Source organism: Anabrus simplex, chromosome 12 (genome assembly GCF_040414725.1).
Source record: "Anabrus simplex isolate iqAnaSimp1 chromosome 12, ASM4041472v1, whole genome shotgun sequence".
NCBI classification, from domain to species: Eukaryota; Metazoa; Arthropoda; class Insecta; order Orthoptera; family Tettigoniidae; genus Anabrus; species Anabrus simplex.
Genome location: NC_090276.1, coordinates 88,359,484 through 88,379,797, shown reverse-complemented (window position 1 = coordinate 88,379,797; position 20,314 = coordinate 88,359,484). Strand labels below are relative to the sequence as shown.

The 20,314-nt window shown below is 41.2% G+C and overlaps 1 protein-coding gene across 8 annotated transcripts in view; it reads right to left on the bottom strand.

The window, feature by feature from the left end:
• Positions 1 to 20,314, bottom strand: part of Mical (Molecule interacting with CasL) — a 688,331-nt gene that overhangs the window by 98,588 nt on the left and 569,429 nt on the right. For all 8 annotated transcript variants that reach the window (XM_067156726.2, XM_067156729.2, XM_067156731.2 and 5 more), the window contains one exon: positions 7,767 to 11,456. In XM_067156726.2, coding sequence (XP_067012827.2) covers positions 7,767 to 11,456 — 3,690 coding nt within the window. The remainder of the gene's footprint in view (positions 1 to 7,766; positions 11,457 to 20,314) is intronic.

Here is a 20,314-nt window from a genome sequence, read left to right as displayed (position 1 = left end):
TCTCCAAGTTGTGGTTCCAGAATGTTTTTTATCCTATTGTAAATTATGTGGGAGAAAATTTTGTAAGTGCAGTCCAAAAGGGTTATTCCTATGGAATTGTCTGGCTTAGTTTTCTTTCCTTTTTTGAATAATGGATGGATTACGCCTGAAGTCCAGTGTTCTGGGATTTTCTCTGTGATCCACATTTTGACTAGATGCTGATGTAAATTTATGATTGCTGGTTTCCCTGCATTTTTCCAGATTTCTGCAAAGACTAGGTCTTCACCACATGCCTAACAATTTTTTAGTTCCTTAATTGCGAATTCTACCTCATTGATAATTGGAGGATCTATTTGATCTGGGGTGGTTAAAATGAGTGTGTCAGTATTTACTTCCAATGTTTCCAGTGGGTCATCACAATTTGAAAGTTTGTTGAATGTCTCTGCGAGAATCTCTGCATTTTCTTGGTTAGTATGGGCCATTCTCTATATAACACTAATCAGAGCGAAAAAATTAAAGGGGTCCAAAATGTCAAAAAATGAAGGTATCAGCCAAAAAAAGACGAGGGCGATGAACGGCACAAAAATGAAAGACTCTCTAGGTCTTTCAAACTAATACTGTTGGGGTCGGTAAAGAGCAAGAGTTGGCCAAGAGAGGATAGATGGAAGTGAGGAGCCTGGCACAGGTAAGTGGATGCAATGCCAGGACTCAGCCAAGGGCCCCATCATCGCGAACCCATGTCCCCAAGTTAAGAGCCCCTGGGGCCCCTTTTAGTCGCCTTCTTCGATAGGCACGTGATACTGTAGGTGTTATTCTACCGACCCTACCCATAGCGGGATTACAGTTTCAATGCTCTATCAAGGCTGGTTTACAGAAGTCAAATATCTGTTCAAGTTCAAATAAAGTGAATCACGTGTCCAAGTCGTGAAAGTTCTACAAGTGGGCATTAAAACTTGTACAAGTGTTTTTATACAAGTGACATAAAAATGGACTGTAGGTGACCAGCGCATGGAGTACACTTTGCTCAGAAATAACTGAACGAATAGATACAATGGGAGGTGAATTACATTTTGATAATTAAAATTTAGTCTTATAATGCATTAAGACAATTTGCTTTACGTTGCACAGACACGGATAGGAAAGAGTTGGGAGTGGGAAAGAAGGGACTGTGGTCGTAATTAAGGTACAGCCCAGCATTTTCCTGGTGTGAAAATGGGAAACCACGGAAAAACCACTTCAGGGCTGCGAATAGCAGGGTTTGAACCCTCTATCTCCTGAATAATACAAGTTGATAGCTGCATGGCCATTTGCTTAGTAATAATGCAATAAATGTGAGGAACATACAATACCGTTCTTTTTATGAACGAGTTGGAGAACATGACTGAAGAAAACAGTTTGGATTAGAGAATGGTAGGTAAACTCTTGAACCTTCAGTTTTACTTCTTTCTGAGCTTGCATTGGAGGAGCCAGAGGAATACAAGGCTAGCTTGCAAAATTCCAGCAATTTACTGGGAATGATTAGGACACAACAGTCACAAACTTTAATGAGGGACACTGTACCAGGACAGCAGGTCTTGTGGATACAGAAGTCTCCAACATATCATCATATCAAAGGCTGCAATTTCAAACCTTTTGTCACAAATATGCACCAGACTACTTGGAATATGGCATCTGCAAGACTTTAATTTTGTTTCTCATTCCTCCAAAACCAATCCCTTCAATGCTCAATTCTACCACTATCAATGTCTCTCAATTGTTTATTCATGTCCACAACACTTATGACAACACTCAATAAGGACTACCCACTTTGACAAGAAAGTTTAGTGCTTGGCTTGTGGTTCAAGCTTTTGATCGGTTGTTTATACTGTTGAAGTTGCTTGTTTCCAGTTCCTTGTTGAAGTAGGTGGGCAGTTGTTAATGAATTTCAGATTTAGCCTAAAGAAGACATAGATCGGCTTAGTTTCTGCAGTTTATATAGAGAGATCAACACACACACATTTGAATCATCAATTTTGTATTTTACACAGTAAATTTAAATCTTAGTAATTTTATCTGTGGCACAAGCAATTCACACACACTGTTCCTTAAGCGTACTTGAATTACTTATGCATGCTAGGTAGTTGGAGTGCAAGTGGAACCACTGCAGGACAAGACAGAGGAATCAAGGCTTAGATAGGATGCCCAGGAAGATGCACGAGATGGGAGTGGAAGGCAGGATATCAAGAAAAAAGAAGGGAAGGGGCAAAGAACTGATGACAACAAAATGGTGGGAAGACAGAACATTATGGAAGGCTTACATTTTAAACAGACTCCACCTGTCGCTGAAAGATGAGCAAGATGATGAAGAGTTAGATGTCTGTAATTTTATAAGTCATGAATTTCAGAAACTTGTTTTGAATAATAATAATAATAATAATAATAATAATAATAATAATAATAATAATAATAATAATAATAATAATAATAATAATAAATTAAAATGTAAATACTGTAAAATTGTTTTTATAAACAATAAATCTTCATTATTGTCAGCATAACTGCATCAATTGCATCGGAGGTTAAATGTTTAGCTTGACTGCGAGCGATGTCTGGATTAGCGTGGAATCGCACAGCAACTGAGTGGTAAGTTACGATGTTACACGATTGTAAATGAGCAGTAGAACAATGCAAGTTCAAAATACACTTAACTCAACTCCATGAAAATAATGCTGCAGAAGTTCAATTTTGCAGTTAATGTTTACCTGTCTGATATTACTATTAATGCCCTGAGGAGAACACAATGAACTGTTATCAGTAGGGGGCAGATTTCTATGACAAGTCATATTTTTTTCCCTTAACATTTCAACACGTTTCCAAGCATGAGAATCAAAATTAAACAGGTTTTATTGGGCATATAATTGCATATTTAGGCTTTCTTAAGTTTTATGGCATACTTTGAACAAAATATCATTATAACGGCATATTTTGGTAATTTTCCTTCGAATTTTGTTTTATAAAAATCAGAATAAGCTCTAGAAATTATTTTTCAGGATAGACTGGAATATATTACTGAATAACCATTCTAAAGTAGTGTATGGAATGTTTCTAACAGGTAGGAGCTATTGTTTGCTAGCTGGGTCAATTCCTGGAAACCGGGCTACTGTTCACATGGAAGCAGAGGTAATTCTGCAGTTATTTGTCATTGTTCTTATCTCTCTCCTTCACCCTTCCCTCTTCTGCCTTCAACACACTGAATGACCTTGGTCATTAGGGAACATCAGCCATTCAGTTCCTTTCAATATGCCTAAAACGAAAGTCTCAATTTGTGAGAAGTTGTGAAGTTTTGTTCGCGAGTTCGGTGAAAACATATTCAGTACAGATGGAGTGATATTATTCTGCAAATTGTGTGAGGTAAAAGTTACTGCCGAAAAACGCTTCTCTGTGCAACAACACTGTAATACTGTAAAACATAAGAATTGTGTAACTAGATATTCTGCACTCGAAAATAGGCAACGTCTGCTATTCGAAACCCCGACATCAAGTTCACAGTGTTCACAATTTTCACAAGAACTCTGCAAGATGATGGTTTCATCTAATATTCCTTTAAAGAAACTTAACAGCCGAAGCTTCAGACAGTTTCTTGAAAAATATACAAAGCATCCTGTTCCCAACGAATCTACTCTCAGGAAGGACTATCTAACCCCTTGTTATGAAGAGAAGTTGGATATAATAAGGCGTGGCGTGGGAGACAGTAAGATATGGGTTTCAATAGACGAAACTACAGATGTGGATGGAAGATATGTAGCAAATGTGATCGTTGGCACGCTGAAGGAAGATCGGCCTGGAGATACGTTCCTCCTGACATGTGAAGTGCTAGAGGAGACAAACCATTCCACCATTGCAGTTCTCTTCGACAATTCAATGAATCTGTTGTGGCCAAACGGGGCAAAGAGAGAGCACATTTTTCTATTTGTAACTGACGCTGCTCCGTATATACTGAAGGCAGCCAAGGGACTTAAAATGCTATACCCGAAAATGATACATGTGACATGTCTTGCACATGCCTTACATACACTGACTGACAGAGCAAATGCAACACCAAGAAGGAGTGGTTCAAAAGGGATGAAAGTTGGAGAAAAAACAGAGACGGCACGGACGAATAATTGATGTTTATTTCAAACCGATATGCAGGTTACACAATGCGCACGGCATCGACTCAGTAGGATGTAGGACCACCGCGAGCGGCAATGCACGCAGAAACACGTCGAGGTACAGAGTCAATAAGAGTGCGGATGGTATCCTGAGAGATGGTTCTCCATTCTCTGTTAACCATTTGCCACAGTTGGTCGTCCGTACGAGGCTGGGGCAGAGTTTGCAAACGGCGTCCAATGAGATCCCACACGTGTTCGATTGGTGAGAGATCCGGAGAGTACGCTGGCCACGGAAGCATCTGTACACTTCGTAGAGCCTGTTGGGAGATGCGAGCAGTGTGTGGGCGGGCATTATCCTGCTGAAACAGAGCATTGGGCAGCCCCTGAAGATACGGGAGTGCCACCGGCCGCAGCACATGCTGCACGTAGCGGTGGGCATTTAACGTGCCTTGAATACGCACTAGAGGTGACGTGGAATCATACGCAATAGCCCCCCAAACCATGATGCCGCGTTGTCTAGCGGTAGGGCGCTCCACAGTTACTGCCGGATTTTACCTTTCTCCACGCCGACGCCACACTCGTCTGCGGTGACTATCACTGACAGAACAGAAGCGTGACTCATCGGAGAACACGACGTTCCGCCATTCCCTCATCCAAGTCGCTCTAGCCCGGCACCATGCCAGGCGTGCACGTCTATGCTGTGGAGTCAATGGTAGTCTTCTGAGCGGACGCCGGGAGTGCAGGCCTCCTTCAACCAATCGACGGGAAATTGTTCTGGTCGATATTGGAACAGCCAGGGTGTCTTGCACATGCTGAAGAATGGCGGTTGACGTGGCGTGCGGGGCTCCCACCGCTTGGCGGCGGATGCGCCGATCCTCGCGTGCTGACGTCACTCGGGCTGCGCCTGGACCCCTCGCACGTGCCACATGTCCCTGCGCCAACCATCTTCGCCACAGGCGCTGCACCGTGGACACATCCCTATGGGTATCGGCTGCGATTTGATGAAGCGACCAATCTGCCCTTCTTAGCCCGATCACCATACCCCTCGTAAAGTCGTCTGTCTGCTGGAAATGCCTCCGTTGACGGCGGCCTGGCATTCTTAGCTATACACGTGTCCTGTGGCACACGACAACACGTTCTACAATGACTGTCGGCTCAGAAATCACGGTACGAAGTGGGCCATTCGCCAACGCCGTGTCCCATTTATCGTTCGCTACGTGCGCAGCACAGCGGCGCATTTCACATCATGAGCATACCTCAGTGACGTCAGTCTACCCTGCAATTGGCATAAAGTTCTGACCACTCCTTCTTGGTGTTGCATTTGCTCTGTCAGTCAGTGTAAGGCAGCTGAAGAAGTTAGAAGAAGATACCCTAAAGTTGATAAATTAATATCGAACTGTAAGAAAGTGTTTGTCAAAGCTCCACTTCGCGTTCAGAAATTTCAAGGAGAAGCACCTTCACTACCCCTACCTCCCCACCCAGTTAAAACGCAATGGGGGACTTGGCTTGGCGCCGCAATGTACTTTTGCAACAACTTAGATGTCGTGGAGAAGATCGTGAAGTCTTTTGATCCTGCAGAATCGTCCTTCATAAAAACCACTCAAGATTTATTTTCAAGCACTACATTAAAAGCGGACCTGGCTTACATCAAGTCCAATTTTAATTCTTTATCTGGAGCAATCACGCAACTGGAAGTTTCAGGTGCAGAACTAAGCGATGCACTGGATGTTGTACAGTGCATTGAACAGGAATTAAAGCATGCGAAAGGAACAATAGCATCTAGGGTGTGTAGAAAAAAATAGCGGACTTGTGTACCTGCGTGGAATAAGTGACATTCTTAGTGGAAACCCTTCATCTGTAGATTTCCAGGAATTTCCTCCAAGTGATTTAACTCTATTCAAGTACGCTCCCCTAGCATGTCGAAAGAAGTTTTTCTCACTACAAGACGATACTCGGAGACAACAGATGCATGTGGTCATAAACTGCAACAATTCTGATAATGGAGACTAGATCAGGTCTGAAAGTTTCATTCAAATAATATATGTTTTGTGTATAAATGAAAACTGATTGAATATTGAACAGTGAAAGTCACTGTAGTGTTTATGTCTTCCACAGAGTCCGTCCTTGCCTAGGAGTATGCAGTGTAATCTTAACGAGTTCATGAAATATTCATCATTTTTGTTGATTTTGGGTTAAAGATTTAGAAGAATTAAAACTTTTTAAACTCCAAATTAATTGCAACCTGTAGCAATCGTAATAAAAGTGTTTCTATGTAACGTAGATGCTATTCGTTAAGTCATATTTTGAATTTTATAGGTCATATTTTTATGTTTTTAGGTCATAGATGCATACATATTTCATACATTTTTAGGTAATAGAAATCTGCCCCCTAGTTATCACATTCATTTTCTACATAGTATTCCCTGCCCAGTTACTCATTCCTGCCACCTGGCTGATGAAAATTTCTGGGGAGAACACTGAACAACAGCAAGAACAACAACCACCACCACCACAACGACATCAAGTGTCCTGCAGAGAGGATTAGTGCAAGCCTTTCGAGTTGACACTGTACAGGTAAACTGTGTGGCTGAGGATGAGGCTGTATCTCACATGAATTCTAATGCTGATGGTGGCACAAACACCCAGCCCCCGACTCAGCCAGGAATTGAACCTGGGACCCCATTTAGCAAAGGCCAGCATGCTTCCCATTCAGCCATCAGGCCAGACTGATTCAAATAATTGTGCCTTATTCAAGTATGGACCTCAAAAATGACTAATATGCCTAGTTTACACGATCCCAGTCGATAAGACAATTGTCAGTTGACAGGCTTACAATTATTGGCTACGTGTGAACACTTCGGTCCAGTTGCCTAAGCAACTCCAGGAGTAGACTGAGGAAAACCAACTGGGCCCAGCTGCAACCCCCACCACACGGAGCTCAGTGTTGTCGGGACAGTTGGTGCCATGTGAACATGACCGACCAGTAGCTGTATATTTATTTTGTGCCAGTTCGCTTGTGTCAAGCGAGAGGTGCAGCCGACTGTATGGTCTTGATAATTTTACTTTAATTTTTAAATTATTTGTCAGCTGCCCATATAATTATGGTTCCAAAGTAGGGTGAGGATACTACCGTAAAATTCGTTGAGCTGTATAGGGAACGATTATGTTTGTGGGACCAGCACAATGACCTGTACAAAGACAAAAATGCTTGTCAAGTGGCAGTTTCTGAGATTACCAATAAAATTAACATCAAGGATTCGGTGTGATTGAGGTCAAAACTTCGCATGACTCAGTAATGAATTCCCAGCACAAAATAAATTTAATTCCTTACGGGATACTACAGATGCTGCACACTCAGCCATTTTTCGTCATCTACTGGCGTGGCAATAGCTTCCTTGTGTGAACGGGTCCTCATTCAACCGGACCGGCTAGCGATAGTCCCGCAATATTTAAGAGGACAACTGTTGCCAACAATTATCTCATCAACTGGCGTCGTGTAAACTAGGCAATAGTGAAAATTATTAGCCCCTTAATGAAGACACTTAAACATGCCTGGAAGATATTTAAGATGAACGATACAGATTACACAAGACAAGGAAATAAGCACTTCCACCTGAAAGACTAGTCTAAAAGAGAATGGTGCAGGTTGTGCCATACCTTAGAGTAGGGTGTGCTTGGAGGTGAACCGGAACTGGTAGTGCTTGCAGGCTGAGTCTCCAAGTGCTTTAGGACCTCGGACGGCTCCAGCACCTTCACTGTCTCGCTAGGGTCCGAAGTGGCTCTCTCCAAGCCGGGCCGCCGAGCGCTCGCCTTCTCCTTCAGAGCCACGATGTAGTCCTCGGGACTCAGTCCCAGTTCCTCGTCGGTCTTGAGCTTGGCCCGCCGACGGGCCTCCTCGTGGACGCGCGCTCGTTCCGCGGTCCGCTTCGCTTCCTCGTGCTTGGTGCGCGGCGGGGCCACTGGCGTCTTCAGCGGCTTGTCGGGGGTTTTGAAAAGAGCTTTCCTGATGTCTGGCAGCGAGAAAGCTTCAGGGTTCGTCAGAGGAGTGTCAGGCAGAGCGTGGTATTTGAGAGGGCGCTGAGCTGTCCGGAATGACGAATGCATGGAAAGAGGGCGACACTTCTCCGTTTGTTTTTTGAAAGACGTTAAAGGAGTAAAAAACTGTTCTGTCTCTTCAGTCACTAAAACAGAGTCATCAGCGAAAGGCACTTCCAAGTCTTGATGAACACTACTACATCGTTCACTAAGAGCATCACCTGGTTCTACAACAGGGAGAGCCACAGAAGGCATCTCCAGAGTAACTACATCCTTGGGGAGGGCAGGCACTTCTTTGGTGGGGCTTGACTGAGCTAACACTTGAGAATCGAAAGGGCTACTGGGACCACTCGACGTGGGACTAAGAGGCACACGGTTGTTTCTTCTCTGTCTTCTTTCCTGGGACAACTTTCTCTGATTTGAAAGCTTGCCCAGCACCATATCGTGGATGAGATCCTTCTGTTTTGACCTTTCTCGTGATATCTCTTCCAATTTGCGGGACGTGCTGGGAGAGTTAAAACCGAGTGGACTAGCAGCAGGAGATACCGACTTGTTTCCCGAATCTTCGCTTGCTTCTTCGGTGATCAGTTCTTGGTGCTGAACCACCTTGTCGTTCTTGCGGCGGGACTTCCTTATGTCGATGGAATCTCGCACATTGCTGAAGGGAGATATGCGTCCTTGGAGGTGTCGTACGTAATCTTCGTAAGCTTTGCTGTCCGTGTCTTTGACAGGCACAACATCTGGAGTAATGTCAGCAGCCTCCTCTTTAGGAGTATAGAACACCTCGGTCTCCTCCACCAGCTTGTCCTGACTGCCTTTTACTGTGGCCAGTTCACTCGTGGTCGTAGTTTCTTCCGTGGTCGTGCCTTCTGGCTGCAGAGAGCTCTCTTCCTCTTCTCCTGCCGAGACCACAATCAGTTCTCGATTCACAGCCTCGACAGTCTCGGAACTACCGTTATTGTCACCTGCTGTTTCTTCACACTCGCTTACAATGAAAGTGGGCACTGCAGGTGACAAAATATGTCTAGGTTCTGCTACTGGAGTGAGAATGTCATCATCATTGTCCACAAACTGGACGTAACCACTGTTCTTCAGAAGAACCCTGTTTGTGGCATCAAAGAGGTCGTCCGTGTCACTATCTTCTTCCTCCTCTCCTGTATCCATGAACTCTATGTTGTCCATATTGGAATGCAGAATGTCTTTGGATGATTTCTCGAGTGACCGGTCTTGACTGTCCCTATCTTTACCGCAAACATGCCCAGGATCATCATCAAATTCACCAAAATCCTCACCTCTGGCAATTCTAGCGAACATACTTGGCCCAACACCACGAGCAGAATTCCTGTTCGTCTTAGTCTTCCGATGCTTGCGCACCGTCACAAACTCAGGATTGATGTTGAACTCCACATCCTCCAAATCTTCGGACACAACTCCGTCTTGAGCCCAGTCAGAGAGCTCTGTCTCTGTAAAAGCTGCAAGAGTGCCCTCATTGTGGAGATATTCTGATTCATCACCTCTGGTTGAGGGAGGCGTTGATGGGCTGCTCCGGTCGCTGGTGAGGGATGCACGTTTGTCCAAGATGAGAGGTTCAACACTTTTTCTGAGGTCATCCATCACAACTTCAGGATGAGTAGAGACTTCTACTTGTTGTGAAACAATATTATCAGTGGTAGAAACCTCCACTGTTACTCCAATTATTTCATGTGGTGTTGACATGACTACATCGGGAGGGGTGGGACTACAAAGGTCCACCACCTCTGGTGCTTCCATTTTTTCTGGGGAAGAGTCAGAAAGTTTGGAGATTACTTCTGTCTTAATCTCTGGAACTGGAGACTGAGAAATATCCACTACTTCTGGTGCAGAAACAACAGGAGTACAGATGTCTACTACCTCATATTTCTCTTGCTTCACTACTTTTGGTGTGGAGATGTCTACTACCTCATGTTTCTCTTGCTTCACAACATCTGCATGGCTGTCGCCATCCTTGTTTTCACTGACCTGTTCAACTGTTTCAACAATTTCACCCCCTTCATCCATTAACTCGCCACTGGAGTTGCGTATCTCCACCCGGGGAGGAGTCCGTTCATGAACAGCCACGGGGGAAGGAGATCGACTCCTGTGATCTTCACTCTCATCATCCTCATCCAGTTCGCTCATGCTGTCATCTGAGGAGAGAGAGTCACTCTCAATGTCATCGTCCCTCTTCTGTGCAGACTTCCAAGGGATGTCTGGTACGACAATAGAAGTCTCGTGCGCTGGACTACGAGGTCGGCAGTCTGCCTCCTCCTCGTGGTGAGAAGCAGGTAGCTCCTCGATCTTGGACGAGCTTTCGGATACTTCAGCGACCGGCTGCATCGTGGGAACAGTTCTCTGCTTTCCTTGCGCTGTTTCACTACCTTCCAAAGCTTCATGACCATCACCATTAGCCACAGCAGAGGGAACATCACCAGAACCATCCAATGATTTGACCATCTCCTCTTTCTTCCCACAGATGTGTTCAAAATTGTCTCCAATCCGAGGCAGCTCCTTCTGCTTCCGCAACACCAAAGCCGATTGCTGAGAAGGTGACGGTGGAAGTTTCAAAGACGGAGTTAGGATGGTGGGGGAAGGTGGTGACAGAGGATTGCCAGAGGATGCTCGTAAGTTTGATGTTCCCTGGAGGAAGGCCTGCATTGTGGCACTAGGCTCTGGAGCTGGGTTCAACAGTTTCTGGTGTTCTGATATAACATCCACAATGCTCTTCACTTTTGAATCCAAGGTTGAGGCTGAGCCAGACTTCTTGACAGAACCTCCAAGAACTGAAGCACCTAGTAAATATTTCTTTTTCAGTTCCAACGACATCTTTGAGGCAATGCCTTCAGTCGAGTGAGTCCTATTCAGGAAGTAATCGCCCCGCCTAGGATTGACTAAAGGTACAGGCGTGGCTTCCACAGGTTTGCAAGAAGCAGCATTTTTGTTGTTAGCATTTATAATATTATTACCTGAAGTGAGATTGGAAAGACTAGCAGACTTCCCAGAATCAACTTCAGGTCGCAAGGGAGAAAACTCCAGCCTAACACCAGGTCGAGAGTTCTGAGCAGCCTGCTGAGGTCGAACTGTACCATTGATGTGCCCTGTTCGCACCTGAACCTTCTTCGGTTCCTCAGGCATTCCACGACGGTACAAAACACTCGGATCGTCAACGAGAATAGAAGGAATATTATGCTGGGTAGGAGTTGTTCCATCGTGTTCAAACTCTGAATCTGTCTCGATCTCTGTTGCCGAATTTTCTACCTCTTCACTTTCGGATTCAGACGCGGAGTCAGATGCAACCTGTGGAAAGGGATAAGTGTGAACAACTTCTACATAGAGAAATATGTGCAACGTGATGAGCTACAAGCACAAGCAGTGAGAGCAGTGCGCTCCCAAGCTACAAGCACTACACAACTACAGCTTCTTCCAAACATATTGTTAATTGAAGAGAAAATATTGTTAAGAGTTACATCAGATCAAGGTGTGCCAACAATTGTATTTACCACTCAATAAATTAACATACTTTGGTTCATAGGTAGTCACTGCAATATAATAATAATAATTCCTTATCTGAATAAAAGTATATTCTTAGGTTCATAGTTATTCTCGACAATATACTGTAATCAAATTTCCTTATGAGAATAAAAGGAGATTCATAAAGGACACTTAATAAGTAGGACAATACATATCCTTTTCATATTAAAAATATTGTTTTATAATGGTTTTAATCACAGCATATTGTTTCTCAATCCCTTGGCTTATATAAACAATTATTCGTCTTAGATTCTTCTTAAATGACCAATCCTTACATCGAAGAGAGGCAAGAATAAATTATGTAAATGTTAATTGAAAAAAGGTAAAGTACTTAAAACCTACAAACTCAAAACCATTAATTGTGAGTACACAAGGAAAGCATGTGCGGGAAGTTCCGTTTGTTTTATAGAATCAAACTGGACATCAAATTAAATAGTGAATATAGAGTGATAGGTATAAGTCTGTATTGTTGCTCCAAGAGACTAGGTGGTGGTAGGGAATGGATTCATAAGCGAGACATGACAGCAGCATCAAAGACCCTAATTGAAAGAATTGGCTGCACGTGATTCCTTTACCTTCCTGCTGGCAGACAGTTTTCAAAGTCTTTCATTTCTTGTGTACAATTTCAACATCTCCAGCAATGAGATCTTTACCGTTCAGTTTGAGGACAAGCCTCTCAGACGTAACTTCTTGCTTTACACAGTCACAGAGCCATACATTCCACAAAATATCACATTTCTAAGAACTGAATTTAGTCACGTATTGGGAAAGTACTCCGTCTCGACAGCGGAGCTATTAGCACTATTGGTGTCCTGGGTTCGATTTCTTTCAAGGCTAGTATATATAGACCAAGATCAGGAACCACTCTTTGTAGTGTGATTGCTGCCTGGGAGACTGATTACCTCGGATCGACTAGGGGTATTTCAGTCGCCTTGACAAAGAATACTGCAATGTATTAGAAATGTTGGCAAACTGTACGTAATGTACAGAAAACAACAACACTGTTCAACCCAGAAAATAAGCTTAATAACTCTCAAGTTCATTACACATTTGCAACCAAGTTCTAAATTATTTTTTCCTCCTCCCTATCATAAGTGGAATTTTTCCATTTTCTGAATTGATGTAAAAAAAACAGATGTCATTTTTTTGTGCTTTTCTGTTTATTTATTTCATGAACCATGGAGGAATACGATGGCCCAGAGAAAGCTTGACGTGTACTATGTTTTCTGCCTCTTTTCTTGCCAAGATTCCATCGAAAGATAGATTACACCTGTACGTGGAATATGTAAAGTAGGGTTATCAGCATTTTGATTCCACTTACAGCTGAAGAGCATGCAACATCAGTTCAGTTCATGCACTGTCATGTCACCACTGAAAATTTGAGGCCAACTGAAATCAAAGCTTCATTTCTCGAATAGAACAGTTGCAAAATCAATTGTGAAATTAATTCCTATTTGATACTGACTACTTAATTCTGTATCAGTGTTGAGTTATGGCACTACTAATACCATTAACTATTTTTGACAATCAGTGTAATTATAACATTTAAATCAGACTTCAGCTCTAGAATGATCCTAATTCAAAATGTATTTTTCTTTTTTTAAACAGGACTTCTTGAAATTTCCTTTTTTCCCTTTTTAAAAAATTTGCTTTATGTTGCACCGACACAGACATGGCGATGATGGGACTGGGCTAGGAGAGGGAAGGAAGTGGCTATGGCCTTAATTAAGATGGCCCACGCCTGGTGTGAAAATGGGAAAAGAAGGAAAACCTCCTTCAGGGTTGCTGACTGTGGGGCTCGAACACACTATCTCCCAGATACAACCGGACAGCTGCACGCTCCTAACCACACGGCCAACTTGCCCAGTCTTGAAATTTCATAAATGAAACACATCTGTAATTTAATATCAACAATGACCAACTAATAGAGATTTAACCAACTGCCTTAATTCACATAACAAATTCCAACTAAGAATATATTAAATTCAAGCCTCCAATAATACATTTTTGATAAAACCACACGAAGTAATCCTGTATCATTGTCGATATATGCAATATGTAGTAAATATAAGATGCAATTTTTAACCGAGAGAGAGAGAGGCGCGCAAAATTTACGGACATAAGTTTCCTGATTTTAATATTATTTTTATTTAATTGAAAGTTCAATTTCAATTTTATTTTGATTTAAGCATTTAATTATAATTTACAGTATTTTTCAAGTACATAACTGAACTACGTTAATGGCGTTGATCAAAAGAATTACACACTGATGAAACTACACAAGGGGCAAAACACGTATGCATAAATAAATAATGGGTATTAAATACTACAGATTGGCTGTGAGAATATTTACTTTTATTCCACATGAATTAATCAATATGATAGAAGATGTCTTGCTTTTTTTTTTTTTATTGGGGCCGATGACCTATATGTTCGGCCCTTTTAAAGAACGATCATGGTCATTGTCCTTTCTTATTGTAACTTAACTTTTCCCAACAGATTCATAGCTCATCAGAATTATGTGAATCCCAAGAGGACAGAGTTTGCCATTTTCTGTCTGACTTCAGCTGGTCAATAATTTATTTCCTGTCTGTGGTAGCAATATTCCTCTTTCTTTATCTAATCTGCAGGAAGAAAGAATTTTTCTTCTTCATTCTAGGGAATGATGATTTCCACATTCAGGCACCATTTTTCTAACGGTTTCATTTTTTGATCCAAACATCAGAATGGAAACAAATGAACAAAGTGCATGAAAAGAAGTATTGAATTTACAACTCCACCATCGGATACAATTGAGAAAAATATCAGTGAATACCTGTTGAAGGCTTAATGTCTGTTGTTAGAGGGACAACAATACCCTTCACGTTTCTCACTCTCTAAGTGTTCAGCTTGAGCCACACTTTGATTAATGACAGTTTCTCCAAGTATCCTTCCTTTGGAACCAGTTATAACTAGGGCTCGGATGTTTAGGAAAAGTCAGATTTTTTCTTTGTCTCTATTTTCTTGCCTGATTGTGTTTTGGTGCAAATCAGGTGATCATCGTCACAATTAAGCAATTTTTATTTGTCATATAAATGCATATTTTGCCCTTTTTTTGTCGTAAGGTCATTTTCGTAGAAACGTCATATTTCTATCATATTTCGGCGGTCTGACGACAGCTGTAGCTGTGCAAAATCAACTTATCCAATGCGATATAGTGTTCACAAAACTGCTTCTCGGTATCATATCTGCAGTTAATACAAGTGGAATACCGTTTGTATAGAATGAAGGCCATAGACTTCACTGCACCTTATACATGATTTGAACATGCACCAATAACCTTGCGACGCAGAAACGAGCTCCTCTTCTTACAAGAATGTGTTAAAGTGATAATCAGAGTTCTTTCGCACCTGATGACTTGAAGACAAATCTTGTCGTACACTTCAATTCCACCCGTGGAGAAAATGAAAAAAGATATGTCAGTTTGCACTGTTAGGTAAATTAAGTTTTGAGGTGACATTGTCTATAAAATCAGGCTTCATACAGTACATTCGCAACTTAGTGTAATGCAATTGTGTGTTCACATTTAAGCTTCTAGGTCCGAACCTGAAGATCTGATCCTAATGGAAATAAAGGACATAAGAGAAAATAGGGCACTTGGTCGGCATCAGTTACTAGGGTTGGGGCGTTAGTCATGGCAACTATTTCCTTTTTCCCCGCATGAATGCGAGATCTACCAGACAAATGGAAATATACAGATGGGAGTAGGGATCGTACGGAGCTGTGGAATGTACGCCTAGTGCCGACTAAGTTTACCAGGTGTAGGATATAAGTGAGGAAATTGTCAGCCGGGAAAAAAAATTCTTGTGGTAAATAATTTTAGTTCTCAGACAGTAGAGTAACTTTTACGGTTTTGTTGGGTTTTGTTTTGCGGTTACGAAAGAAGTCAAAGATTTCTTTGGTTAATCTAAGAGAGTTATTCTGAGAAGATGACTGTAAAAATGTATCCATCTTTTTTGCATAGTATCTGAGAGTTTTTCAATTTTCTTGTAGTGTGTTTTATTCTTGACGTGTAATTAACTTATTATCCTGAGATTTTGGTCCTTTTAGCTCGAGTTTGTCCATCTGGCCTTTGAATTTCATGTTTAGTGCTTCTGGTTTAGTCACTGTTTTATAATGCTTAATTTTGGACCCCATGAAAGGGGTTTCTTGTTGTATGTATCTTTTGTTAGTTGGAAGGTCAGTTCAAGGTTATTATTCCACAGCATTCCAAATAATCCATTCTCTGAGATAGATGAATTCTTTTACTATTTCAATCTTTTGTTCTTGGACTTTGAGGTATTTATGTGGGTGTTTGTTGTTTGTCACGATTTTAATGTTTTCAAAGGAGATTTATTTATTTGCAATTGCCATTCATCACTTAATTTAGTTATCATCAGCCAGACTATCTAACACGACTTGTGCCAGGTGATCAACCATAACTCAGAAGAAGCAAGAAGCTGCTCCATGGCATAGTCAAAATTAGACAGAAAGGAAATGGAGACAGTACATAAGTAAAGGATGAAAATGGAGGATTTCTTATTAATTACAAGGATATTAGAACCAGGTGGAACAAATAGACTTCTAAATGAAAAAAATAGTTCAAAAATGGCTGTGGAAGAGAGTAAACATCCAGATATAAATAACAATGATATTTACAATAAGATACAAAGGTTGAAAACTAGATAAGTGGCTGGAATTGATAAGATTTCTGGAGATATACCAAAGAAAACGGGTTGGGATATAGTACCATATCTGAAGTACTTCTTTGATTATTGTTTGGTCGGAGGAGCTATACCAAATGAATGGAGAGTTGCTATAGTAGCCCCTGTGTACAAAGGAAAGGGTGATAGACATAAAGCTGAAAATTACAGGGAAGTATGTTTGACATGCATTGTATGTAAGCTTTGGGAAGGCATTCTTTCTGATTATATTAGACATGTTTGCAAAATTAATAACTGGTTCGATAGAAGACAGTTTGGTTTTAGGAAAGGTTACTCCACTGAAGCTCAACTTGTAGGATTCCAGCAAGATATAGCAGATATTTTGGATTCAGGAGGTCAAATGAACTGTATCGCGATTGACCTGTCTAAAGCATTTGATAGGGTGGATCATGGAAGACTACTGGCAAAACTGAGTGCAAATGGATTAGACAAAAGAGTGACTGAATGGGTTGCTATATTTCTAGAAAATAGATCTCAGAGAATTAGAGTAGGCGAAGCTTTATTTTACCCTGTAATAATTAAGAGGGGAATTCCTCAAGGCAGTATTATTGGACCTATATGTTTTCTTAAATATATAAATGATATGAGTAAAGGAGTGGGAAAAGACCTCTCACTTTTAATTACTGTGTTGGTGGGGTGAGAGTTCCTTTTGGGGATCATTGTAAGTATCCGGTAATCACATAAATGGGATTGAAAATAAAGGATACAGATCTCTGCACATGGTTATGAGGGTGTTTAGGGGTTGTAGTAAGGATGTGAAGGAGAGGGTATGTCTCTCGGAAGACCCCAACTAAAGTATGGTTCCAGTGTATGGAACCCTTACCAGGATTACTTGATTGAAGAACTGGAAAAAATCCAAAGAAAAGCAGCTCGATTTGTTCTGGGTGATTTCCGACAAAAGAGTAGCGTTACAAAAATGTTGCAAAGTTTGGGCTAGGAAGTACTGGGAGAAAGAAGACAAGCTGTTCGACTAAGTGGCATGTAAAAAGAGTCAAATAATAATACTAGATTATAAATTCCACCTGTTCAATATTTTTTTTTTTTTAAATTTAAAAATAGTTCTTAACATATTAGATATAGGGACATGTTTCACCCATAATGAGGGCATCATCAGCCTAAAAATCTCATACCTGAAAGATACATAGATCAGGATCCTGATAGTTGTTATACGTAGGTTTTTAACGAAGGTCTTTACTGTTTTAGGTACAAATGTGTATAAAATGACTAGTGACTAGTAAGCAGAAGATAGTAGTTATATGTACTCTTATGACAAAATTTTTATAATCAATCCCTATTGTAGATATTTATGAATGTCTTGTTTTTTAAATGTGGTAACAAGTAGTTAGTTAAAAGTTCAAAAATAACGTAAACTGCTGCGTTGAAATGAAATCTGGTAAATATGGTGCCTTATTCTGGAGATGGCGTGAGAAGCTTATAATAGTTTAATGTTAAGCAGAGAAATGGCGTGGAATGACATTAGTAGACGAATAAGTTTGAGTGGCTCCTTTAAAAGTAGGAAAGATCACAATATGAAGGTAATGTTGGAATTCAAGAGGACAAATTGGGCCAAATATTCATTTATAGGAAGGGGAGTTAGGGATTGGAATAACTTGCCAAGAGAGATGTTCAATACATTTCCAATGTCACTGAAATCATTTAAGAAAAGGCTAGGAAAACAACAGATAGGGAATCTGCCACCTGGGCAACTGCCCTAAATGCAGATCAGTATTGACTGATTGACTGAAGAGGAGAGAAAAAATAAGAAGCAATCACATGCCTGGAGATTGAGATGGCACTCAAGAAGGTGAGGAAAAGAAAGGTATCAGGAATAGATGAAGTAACAACAGAAATGACCTCAGGCCATATGGGAACAGTAGAGTTTCATTGGATCTTTAGGGCAGCTAGGAGCTTGTATTCGGGAGATAATGCGTTCGAACCACACTGTCGGCAGGCCTGAAAACGATTTTCCATGTTCCCCATTTTCACACCCAGCAAATAATGGGGGTGTAAATTAATTAAGGCCACGGCTGCTTCCTTCCCCCTCCTAGCCCTTTCTATCCCATTATTGCCATAAGACCTACCTGTGTTGGTGCGACTCAAAGCAGGGCAGTATGAAACGAGAAAGAAGTTCTGAAAGATTGGAAGAAGGGGGTAACGGTCCCTCATTTCAAGAAAGGAGGTAGAAAGATGTGCGATAATTACAGAGGAGTCACTGTGATCCCTCGTACTCTTTCAAAGAATTCTTGAAACAAGAAGTAGAGAACACCTTAGAGGAGGAAGAATATGGCTCCAGGAAAGGGAGATCTACAGTGAACCAGATCTCTGCCATGTAAAAAATGATGGAGAAGAGGCGAAAGTAAGGAAAAGACTTACTACTGACATTTATAGACCTAGCAAAAGCCTACGACAGTGTTATAAACTACGCTGTCTCTCAGACCACTACAGCATTGTGTACACACAAGTAAACTATCTACGAGGCTACTCGGAAAGGTACAATCTGTTATTAAATGTTTTCTTTTTCAGGTATTTTCTATATTTATTTAACCTGAATTACTTTGGACAGACTGAAGGTGGCAACAGTGGCAACAGCAACAAATAAACATCTGTTAGCAATGGGAGAACACCTTACATACAGCAAAAGGGTTGGTGACCTTTGGAATTTACAAAGGTTCTATTCAACATTTGACAGCCCCAGTTCAACCCACATGTAAATAGAACATCCAAATCAACAGACTGTTCTTCAAATTTGCACGTCAAGGAATGAAGCTAGCAACGGACATGACAGATGAGTGTTGGTAGAGGAAGCAATATAAAGAGGAGATGAGGATAAAAGTCATATTAGTAACCACTGTCTTGTCTCCATATCAGTCCCTGACAATCTAGTTTCTCCTGCCCAGCTTCACCAGGTGGATAGAAGTCTATATTAACACACTGCTGTCCGGCCCATCTGACGTATAACTGGCCCCTGTGGCCGGAAGGTTTTGGCAGAGACATGGAGTTATTGCAGGGTATCATAATTTAATAATTTTAGGTTCATTCACAGTTATATCTGTCCACTTTAAAGTTTTTGGCAAGATTTTATATCTCGGTTCATTCTGGTATTGATATCGGTTTGATTCCTCCACCATATACGCCAACAAATCATTACAAATGAACAACTTGACATCACAACCTATATTTTCAGGTTCACTCGGCGAAATTTTAACGCCAGGCGTCCTCGAGAAAGACTCCAAAAACAGTATAATATCCTGTTAGGCCACTCACTGCCAGAAATAGGGAGAATATTATCAACAGTACTTACATCTAGACCATCTTTGCTATCTGAAGCATCAGGTCATTGCTCACATGGTGCAATAAACGTGTCATTCAACGCATCACTTCCACATAAATGCATGACACTAGCACTAGAATTATCATTAGACAATTCATCTTCACTCTCCTCACAATAACGGGAAACACATGACAAATTATCAGCGTATAATTCATGTATAATATCACCAGGAGTCAGTCCACTGTTTTTGTTTACCGGGGCTGCCATTTTTGTTTACTAGCATTGATGGATACACGGAAGATATTCAAAGGCAAAAACAAATGCAACTGACGCACTAAAACGGGCAAAACCAGTACTAAAAGAAGCGTAGTTTTTCTACCATTCAGGCACATCAACGATAATCTCCAAATAGTTCCTCAATAACCGTTAGATGGCATCAGAAGACAGACTTGCACTAACACGTATTTACTGTATACGTGATCGGCTGCAGAGCACCGTGCTTGGAAACACGTATTGATACGTGAGCGGACAGCATTGTGTTAAAGAACGTGGGTTTTCGTGGCTCATAATGTATTATATAAATATTATTATTTCTGGATTAACAAGTCTTT